This window comes from Mya arenaria, chromosome 13, assembly GCF_026914265.1.
Source record: "Mya arenaria isolate MELC-2E11 chromosome 13, ASM2691426v1".
Taxonomy (NCBI): Eukaryota; Metazoa; Mollusca; class Bivalvia; order Myida; family Myidae; genus Mya; species Mya arenaria.
The window spans coordinates 23,116,618-23,127,096 of record NC_069134.1 but is presented as its reverse complement, the minus strand read 5'-3'; the positions used below and the strand labels follow the sequence as shown (position 1 = coordinate 23,127,096).

The window sequence follows — 10,479 nt, the reverse complement described above, 5'->3', positions numbered from 1 at the left end:
GGGTGGTGTGGTGCTGTACAAGAGGGACAGGGTGCTGCACAAAAGTGACAGGTGCTGCACAAAAATGACAGGGGTGCTGCACAAGAGGGACAGGGTCCTGCACAAGAGGGAAAAGATGCTGCACATAAATGACAGGGTGATGTGGTGCTGCACAAAAGGGACAAGATGCTGCACAAAAGAGACTTGGTGCTGCACAAAAGGGACAGGGTGCTGCTCAAGAGGGAAAGGATGCAGCACAAAAATGACAGGGTGAGGCACAAGAAGGACAGTGTGCTGCACAAGAGAGAATGCACAGGAGTGAAAGGGTGCTGCACAATACTAATGACAAGGGTGATGCTCAAGGACAGGTCGCTGCACAAAAGTTACAGGGTGCAGCACAAAAGTGACAAGGTGCTGCACAGGAGGGAAAGGATGGTGCATGCTGCACAAGAGGGAAAGGGTGATGCACAAGAGGAAAAGGGTGATGCACAAGAGGGACAGGGTGCTGCACAAGAGGGACAGGGTGCTGCACAAGAGGGAAAGGGTGATACACAAGAGGGACAGGGTGCTACATAAGAGGAAAAGGGTGCTGCACAAGAGAGACAGGGTGCTGCAGAAGGGGGACAGGGTGCTGCACAAGAGGGAAAGGGTGATGCACAAGAGAGACAGGGTGCTGCACAAGAGGGACAGGGTGCTGCACAATGGGGACATGGTGTTGAATAAGAGGGACAGGGTGCTGCGCAAGAGGGACAGGGTGTTGCACATAGGAAAAGGGTGCTGCACAAGAGGGAAAGGGGAAGGGGGACAGGGTGATGTACAAGAGCGACAGGATGTTGCAAAAAGGGGGACAGGGTGTTGCTCAAGAGGGACAGGATGCTGCAGAAGGAGAAAAGGGTGATGTACAAGAGGGACAGGATGTTGCACAAAGGGGACAGTGTGTTACAAAAGAGGGACAAGGTGCTGCAAAAGTGGGACAGGGTGATACAAATGAGGGAAAGGGTGCTGGAAAAGAGGGGCAGTGTACTGCAAAAGAGGGACAGGGTGCTGCAGAAGAGGGACAGGGTGTCGCAAAAGAGGGACAGGATGTTGCACAAGAGGGAAAGGGTGCTGCAGAAGAGGGACAGTCTGTTGCAAAAGAGGGACAGGATGCTGCACAAGAGGGAAAGGGTGCTGCAGAAGAGGGACAGTCTGTTGCAAAAGAGGGACATGGTGCTGCAGAAGAGGGACAGGATGCTGCACAAGAGGGACAGGGTGTTGCAAAAAAGGGACAGGGTGCTGCACAAGATGGACAGAGTGCTCCAAAGGATGGACAGGATGCTACACAAGAGGTAAAGGGTGTTGCCAGAGGAAACAGGAAACAGGAAAGAATCGGAACATCATGAATTTGACAATAGGTTCGCAATTGTGTTTAATGAGGTAATTGTATCTTTCAACTGACAACTGGGTAAAGTTTGTATGAATGTTTTTCTTAATCAAAACAAAAGAAATATTTGACCGGCACATAATTAAATGAAGGCGGACGGGTGCCCTTGCTGGTGTCCAGTTTGGAAATAGGTTGCTACCAAACAGGAAGAGGGCGAAACACCTTTTTATAACTTTTTAGTTAAAACATTCTAACATCGGGTTTGATATTCAGCATATATAAAATAATGGGACGTATACTGTCTATAAACTGTCCCAACATCTACAAACAGGACAGGGACGGAATAAGTAGGACAGTTAATCGTTTTCATTCAAGTTTGCGCAACTGGCATTCAAGTTTGTATAGTAAAACATTGGTCTTACCAGACAAAAGTATTGTCCAAAAATAAAATACCGCTGTTACGATAATATGATAACACTGTATTTGCTGGAAATAATGTAATAGGTTTTTCTAAGCAAACATATCAGCGTGTTTGTTTTGTGTAACATGCCTCCAATTGTTGCGTCATATGGCTTGTTTGTAAAAAGAGTATTATATGATAGTAAAGGGAAACAATAACCTTGGATAAAGTTAAAATAATGTTTTTATAGGCTATTCAGGTTTGCAGTGAAAGCGGCAATGTCTTTCTTGATTGATGTCCCTGTTTGTAAAAGGCAATCAGGATTTTTGAAGAGATAAGCAGACAAATCAACAGCTTGAATTTTGCTAATGAGGTGTCGTAAATTATGTCAATTTATGACTTTTCTTTAGAAAACTACGTCAAAACCTACAGCCGACAATAAACGTATTAAGGTGGCGATAAAGTGGTCACAAATTATAATAAGCCTTTCGATAATGTACCATGATTCGTTAAGAAAGTATTCTGAAATAATTCAACTGCGTAAGTATTCAAAAAGTGCTCTAAATCATTAATGCAATTGATTTGAGACGTCATTTCCGGAAAATAAAATCCAGGAAATGTCGTTAAACAGTTCGATGCAGTTGTTTTTGTTAAAGCTTTGTACAGTGCGCTGAACCATGGAATGAATCGGAGCAGGCATATGATACAAGGAATATTATGATATGACGCTTTTCCTTTTGCTTTTGGTGTATAAACATGCTACGATACGTGTTATACACGGAACTTGATAAAGAGTCCTATCATAACATCTTATATATACTTAATAGTTAATGCTGAGAAGTACCATTTCGTACTTAATTAGAGGCTAAAAATAAGCTGCACTTACCAAGAGCAGATATGATGATATATAACTGATTTGTTTTTCTTAAAGCTGCACTCTCACAGATTTACCATTTTAACATTTTTTTTTATTTTTTTGTCTTGGAAAGAGCAAACCTTTGCGTAAATATCTGCAAACCAATGCTATAAGACAAAATATCAGAACGCTGATTTTCATATTTCCATTCGGAACTGAATGTTTCATGGATTAAACCGTTAGTAACGGTTACTAACGGTTTAAGAAAAATCTAAAACCATCATTTTTTGAACTGAAATATAAATATCTGCGATCTAAATTTTCGCCAGCAACCTTATATAACTGGCTTCCATGGATTTTCGCAAAACTTGGCTTGTTCTTAGGTAACAAATAAAAAGTTGCCAAAACGCTCAATCTGTGAGAGTGCAGCTTTAACCTATACACTTCAAATCAGTTTAAGGTAATCAAATCTTTGGTAGCTTTAAATACTCATAAAGCTGAAGCGCCGAACTCTTTCAAGCTAATTTGATAAATAGTTCATCAATGGTAAAGGCCATTCGAGTTTAAATTAGGTAACATCAATGCCTTTTTATTATTGTTTTAATTAATCCATGTTTTAACGACTTATTTTGTTTATAATAGGACAAGTGACTGGTTAAAGTGGCACTCTTATTCAAAATCGATCAAAACACATGTATAACAAACATGAATCTTGAGTGATATACCTTTAACTTCTTCCTAAATAACACATTTATGGAAAATATTAATAACTGATAACACATTTGTAACCATGCATTAAATAGCTGAAAATGCACAAATATCAAATGGTTGGTGAGTGCTAAAAGATTTACCGCGATCTTTATCGTCTCATAAGGTAGAAATACCATGTTTTCTGCACCTTTCTTCCAAAGTAAACTCGATATCTTTCATAAAAAACGTTTTTCGACATTTATTTATCCTTTTTGATTTATTAAAAACATTTGTATCAATTGTGTTTAATCTTTTTTGGGAGTAAGAGTGCGTCTTTAAAGTTGGACTTTTTTGATATGTTATGTTGGACTTTTCGACTTTTACTGAATTGCTATTGATGTATTTCACCAATGATATCATATATTAATATATGTTTTAATATGTTTAAATATACATTAAGATATTTTCTTTTCTTATTTAGGGAATTTGATGCTAGATTGAAAATCAACTGGTTAATACTGTAATAATGCTTTACAGAACTCAGTCCATAAACGAGTATTTAAAAATGAAACAGTTCTTTCTGATCTCTTAAATAGCGTTTTAGTTATCGTAACTCATATTTTACAAGAGGCTTTACGGTTGTGGTTTCCGACAATCGTAGTAGCAATAGAAAACCCATAAGGTTAATAGAAATTATGGGCTTCACTTATTGGGTAGCTTGTGCGTCCCGTTATAGAGATGAAAGGAAGAGCAAATAGAAACGAAGGTAGCGCCCGGATATACGATACATGGGAGGTGAGGGGAGGAGCAATACACTGATTATAATTACTGTAAATGGGAATATCACGTAGTTGTCAGTTTACCTTGAGCAAAGTATTTGCTGTGAGAGATTAAGGAAGCGGTTTAAAGAAAGACAAAGTGATTTGATATAGAAGTTGAAAAGAGAAACTGTTTAAGTTTGTTAAAATATCTTTGAAGTAATGTCATCATCGGATGAAGAGCGAGCCGGCTCGGAATCGGGAAGCACAACTGCGTCTGCGGACACTGTTCTGTTGAGGTCAGCCTCTGACCGCTACCCGAGGACACCAAAATGTGCAAGATGCCGCAACCACGGAGTGGTGTCAGCTCTGAAGGGCCACAAGCGCTACTGCCGCTGGAGGGACTGTATGTGCGCAAAATGTACGTTGATAGCGGAACGTCAACGCGTTATGGCCGCCCAGGTTGCTTTACGACGTCAGCAAGCACAGGAAGAGAATGAGGCGAGAGAGATGGGCGTTCTTTACGGACCCACAGGGCTTTTGCAGATCAACCCTGAATGTTCTAATATATATCCAAATGCAGCGACTTCGGTGGAACCCAATGGGAAAACAAAGTCAGAGGACGAAGCTGACATCGAGTCGCCGCCAAGTAAGCCTTAGTACTATTTATGAAATTTAAAAGTTCATTAAGGGTTATATTCTGCAATATTTAAACAAGAAACACAATATGTTTAGATTGTCCTTCGTTTTTGCTAGGAAATCTTTTTTAAAAATGTTTTGAACCTTATATTTTCTCCTTAATGCAGCCGCTTACATGTCCAAAGGGAACTTAAACTCGATATACACAATTTGAGTTTAGATTCGATCTCTTCGCTAGCCTATTTACATAATAATGAGAGGAAAACCACATTAAATATAAAGTGAATTAATTTACAATTTAACTCTTCTGTTACATATCACGTACATTGATCGAAGGTCACTTCTATGTTCCTAGGTAAAGCTACGTCGGTAAATGACCTTTGTGAATAAACGAGTTTTTTTATTATAGTCTATATATTATCATTATATTATTTTTGTTATTATTTTCAGTGGCGAAACGACAAAAAACTGATCACAAAGATGACGGCGGTCGACTGTCCGTATCCTCCGATGATTCAAGGTCAGTTTCTCCCTCATACACCGATGAACGTCGCTTCCATGGCAGCACACCTCCACATTCATCAAAGCTCCCATATGAAGACATTGCTAGTCTATATGATAGAAATGGCAGAATATCAGAATATTGGTTACTGAACTTTGCTCAAGCTCCACACGGCACGAAAAAGACCCAGCAGCCGTTAGACATTTTGTGTAGAATATTCCCGCACAAGAAAAGAACCATTTTGGAAATGATTCTTCAAGGTTGTGGCGGTGATACCGTCCAAGCAATAGAGCAAGTAATGGCGACACAGAGGCAGGAAGAAAAGTCAAATGGAGGCCTGATATATCCGGGAGTCTCCCATGCTCCTCTTGGCAATCATCTTCAGAATCCAGTATTTAAATCAGCCTTCTCTCCGATCCCGTCCCTTACTGCAGCTTCAACGCTTAACTCAATGCGATATGCATGGGGTAACGCCGCAGGCCGCGGTTTAGCTATGGCGATGCCGTACTCGCATTTGTTTCCGGGACTCTCAATGGGGTCTTCGTTTGCCTACAATCCATTGGGAACATCTTCGGACAAGATTTCTCCCTACAGCATGTACCCGTTTTGGACTGGCAAACCGTTTCCGACCAAGGAAGTTGAAAAAACTTCCGGATGCATCAGTGACTAAATATATTGAGTTTGATTGACAGTCATGTGCTTAGTCTTAATGTTAAAAATTGTTCTTTGTTTATTTATGTAACAGTTTTGCATTTTAAATTATGATGGTTGCTTTGTAAATTGTTATTAACTTTATTTAAATTGTGTCACAAGTCATTATGATTTTCACGAATAAAATATTAAATTCATTTTGTGTATATATTTCTGGTCACTCAACGAGAAGAGTGGTATTTGTAATTATTTATTTGGCTCTTGATAACAACTTATATTCGTATAAGAGTTGACCTCATTTTCTCGAAATTACTTATATTCGTATAAAACTTGACCTCATTTTCTCTAAATTACTTAAGTTCGTATAAGAGTTGACCCCATTTTCTCGAATCTTCGTATGTCCTTTATAGCAAGAGGAAGCTGAGATATTTAGTGTTGGTTTCTCTATGATTTGCGTGATATTGAACTCTTAAGAAGTCTTTAATCATAATTTTTATACAATCACAATAAACCATTTTTCAATTACAAAATTGAAATTTAAGTATGTATTCCGGCTAACTAAAATAACATACTTAAGCCTGTTCCGTTTAAGATAGTTACAGCAACTCGGGCCTGTCGTTTTCTTCATCAACTTATTTAAAATAAATAATGTACTGAGATGCGGTCATCCAACTTATTTAAAAATCAGTACATGGATCGATTTACGTTTGAACGAAATAAAACAATGTCAGAATCTTTTTTTTTTAAAAGAAAATATAATTAATCAGGTAGTCTAAAACAAAACAAACAAAAAATACACTTCAGATAAAAATGGGCTTTGTAATAATAACATACAATTGTCTAAATTATACTAAAAAATTAAAAATAGCAAACTGCTTATCTCGGTAAGACGAGATGAACATAAAAACGAAACAATTATTGCCGTAAACTTTTATGAATATAATTATAAACAAACCAAACAATAAATAAGATAAACAAATCATTGTATGTAACTATATAAAGTTTCTGATATATTGACAATTAAAACGTGAATGTTTGTAGTCGCAACTACTGTATAATCGGTTCTTATCAATTGAAATGGAATAAATATCAGTTTATTACTAGTTATAACTTTCTTGTTTTAACTGCTACCATTTATACAAGATACAAGATACATGGTACAAGAATCTTCATTTAAAGTCGGGTATATAATAACAAAAAAACACAACATTAGCTCAATGAGCTATTTATAATCTTTGTTTTCACATTTTGAGCCGACAACATTTATGCTTTAGCGTCTTAACGTGGTTACGACTTTTTAAAACCTGAGGGATAACGGCACGAACGTTCGGGATAGAATGAAGTGGCTGTATTGTCTCTGTTTTGTTGCTATAGGGTCTAGGCGCGACCAGACCTTTATATCACTAAAATACTCATTTAACCACATGAAATCATTCATAGTAAGATTAATTGTTTTGTATGTTTTAACTCTGAACTTTTAAAAGTGGATTTTCTCATAGAATATGCTCATAAAATTTGTCCACCCTTCAAAGTAATCTTATTCGTATGTAAAAAAGCACTTAAGTAGTGGCTCAAAAACAATGAGTTGTACTGATTTTCGCTGCAAAACAACATTTTCATTGTAATTTTGATCTTAATCACCATATTGAATGAGAGAATGCGCTTTTAACAAGACATATGAGCTTTTCAATAACTTCTGATTTTATGATTTAAAATGAGATGAGATTGATATTCAGACTTTACTTAAGTAATTTTGTGATATTGGGGCCTGGCGGATGGTTTTCGCTAGTTGTCTCGTTCCTGTCGTTGCACTTGCCAATCAATTGGCTTGTGCTTGATAAACAGGGTTTGTCCATGCCTGTGGCATTGATTTAAACACCAGAACATCTCTCTGTATACACTCGGATATGTGTTGACTGCTTCCACTTCGTCCATAAAAGGCGTGGTGAGATGCAGGATAACCAGGAAACCGTTGTTGGACAGTCCAACCTCAAGGCTTCCTTTCCCGTCAATGCGTCTTTCGGTAAGTGCATTGTCATACCAGTATTAAAGCAAGTATAATTAATTCTGTAAGAAACTAAAAACCAGGCCATCTCTCTGTACAATCAGATAGGTGTTGACTGCTTCCAGTTCGAGATCATTGAAAATGTCTGAATACTACTTGAAAAAAGAAAGAGGCCTTTGACAGAGTTGCACTTATAACCATTTTCAATAGAACAGAGAATTCTGTTTTTTTTATACTTTAAATGTATTAAATGCTTTCAACGGATTTCTCTTCCTTAATTGTTTCATTTTCTATCTGAGTTATTGGACTTTAAACCGAACTAGCCTTTTGTAACACTGACTAATGAAGTTATCACATACATGTATTGTAAAACCAAGGCGTTTTGGACTGTTCTCATTTATTTTTCAACATTTTTCATCTTAGTTTGGAAGAAATATTTATTTTTGTATACGCTGTGGCCGCATTGGAACTGATAGAATCTACGAATGGATTAATAATGGGAAATACCGTGATAAAAAGGACTTTCCAGTAAATTTTAAACCCAAAGCATCAACCATTTCAGCAATGTATTTCGTATGTATATAATTGATAGTGTTTCCTGTTAAAATCATTTCTATGAGTGGCGTTGTCGCTGATCGCTTTTTGTGAAACCGGAACCTTATACAAATAAGAATAGTCGCAGTGATGAAGTTAAATATTAATCAAATTAATAATCCCCCTTGTGTCAAAATGCTTTCATTAATCTTTTCATTTTCACTGTATGGAAGGGTTAGGTATACAATCGACAAACGCGAAGTGGCAAGTAAATAGAATTTATTAATTTCGTTTATGTGAATTTTGATTTGTTTCAAATGGCTCAAATTTCCCAGACAATCCGTTTCCCATTTCCATCTTTCTAGTTATTTATCATTGTGTAATCAATCAAATGCAGATGTCAAAATTCTTTTGATATTAATTTAATAATTTTGATTGCTTAAGAACCGAATGAATCCCTGCTCCCAGCATACATCTGGTGCTGAAGATGTCAGTAAATAATAGTCTGTAGCTTAATGTGATGCAAAAAAGATTAGTGTTTTTGTCATAGATTGGGCGCCAATATGAAAATCCGTATGTGTTCAAGGCGGCATATATCATACAATGCTACTTGTATGAATTTGGTATTTTTATATTATATTGCCACATTTTCGCATTTTCCACACGCAGTTTAAGATGAACTTAATAAAAGGCTGCTACATTAGTTTCAAATGATGAAACTGATATTTCGAGGCCAGTTTTTGTATAAGGACATCTTGATCGATGCGCATCCCCTATTCCTATCCTATATGCGGGCGCCTGGCAGGAAGGCAATCTGTACCCATTATTTGACTAACTGCTGGGTCAACAGAACAGGCTCATACAGGGGCTTGAATCTTCGACCTCCCGTTATGTGGGCGGACGCCCTAACCATGAGATCGGGAAGATGTATATGTTTCCTTTTGTTTGTCTCTTGGAAGTTCCATTCCAAGTTCAATTTCAGGGCGGTTAATCTGCAGTTAAATGAATCCGACCCATATGTAAATTTTAGATGCATTGTTATCCCATGTTAAATTGGAATCACATGACGGGGTCGTGTGTACCTTAAGCGAAATTATAAAAAAGCAGATAATATCACAAAGATTAAAATTATCATTTAAGTCTGATTTCGATTGAAATAAATAGCAAAAAAACCACAACAATCTGCAAAAACGTAATGCATTTTATAGTTTCGGTCATTGAGATGACATATCAGTAACCACCAAGCACATACCTTTGAATTAATACTATAAGTACGGGGTTAGTTACCTGATATGGGATATATGGGACGCAGGAAACCATAGTCGGGTTCCAGCTTGGCTATATAAAAAGAGTATATATCACGTCGACTACCTGTTTACATGTTTAAATGATTCATTTATTCATCGGAATATTCATCGGAATCGGAAAATAGACGCCATTTTTGGTACGGTATAAAATTGGTGAACCCAGTATGGAAATATATGGGGTCACCGCATGACCAGTCCTGACCCAATGGCGTTGCGTCATTTATGGTGGGAGCGTGATATAATAATATATGGGGTCACCAGGCATCAACATGCAACGTCAAGGTAAATGGAGCTATCAGAAGACTTGCTTACTTATAGATTGAATACCTTACGACGTTAAACGCAAATAATCTGTATTTGATAGTGCTAGTGTACGCCATCATGTTCTTGATAATGCAATGAAAACTTCTGGGAGAAGTTCAATACAAATACCCTACAAAGACTAACAAGATCCAAGGTTCAACATAAGACGACCAACTTCATAAAACATCAAAGACACACTACGCATGTGTCGACATATTGCTACTAATCATGTGTCGATATATTGCTACTAATAAGTATTGATAATTTCGCATGTGTCGACATATTGCTACTAATAAGTATTGATAATTTCGCATGTGTCGACATATTGCTACCAATAAGTATTGATAATTTCGCATGTGTCGACATATTGCTACTAATAAGTATTGATAATTTCGCATGTGTCGACATATTGCTACTACTAAGTATTGATAATTTCGCATGTGTCGACATATTGCTACCAATAAGTATTGATAATTTCGCATGTGTCGACAT

At 37.3% G+C, this 10,479-nt stretch overlaps 2 protein-coding genes across 2 annotated transcripts; both read left to right on the top strand.

Annotated features, from left to right (window-relative positions):
• The first annotated feature begins 809 nt into the window (after positions 1-809).
• LOC128215138 (spidroin-1-like) lies at positions 810-1,361 on the top strand. The gene has a single exon (XM_052921857.1). The coding sequence runs from the start codon at positions 810-812 to the stop codon at positions 1,359-1,361; it is 552 nt and encodes a 183-aa protein (XP_052777817.1).
• A 2,790-nt stretch (positions 1,362-4,151) lies between these two features.
• LOC128214450 (doublesex- and mab-3-related transcription factor A2-like) lies at positions 4,152-6,035 on the top strand. The gene is made up of 2 exons (XM_052920925.1): positions 4,152-4,695; positions 5,136-6,035. Exons 1-2 carry the CDS (start codon positions 4,269-4,271, stop codon positions 5,855-5,857), a joined length of 1,149 nt encoding a protein of 382 aa, XP_052776885.1. The 5' UTR covers positions 4,152-4,268; the 3' UTR covers positions 5,858-6,035.
• The last annotated feature ends 4,444 nt before the right edge of the window (positions 6,036-10,479 follow it).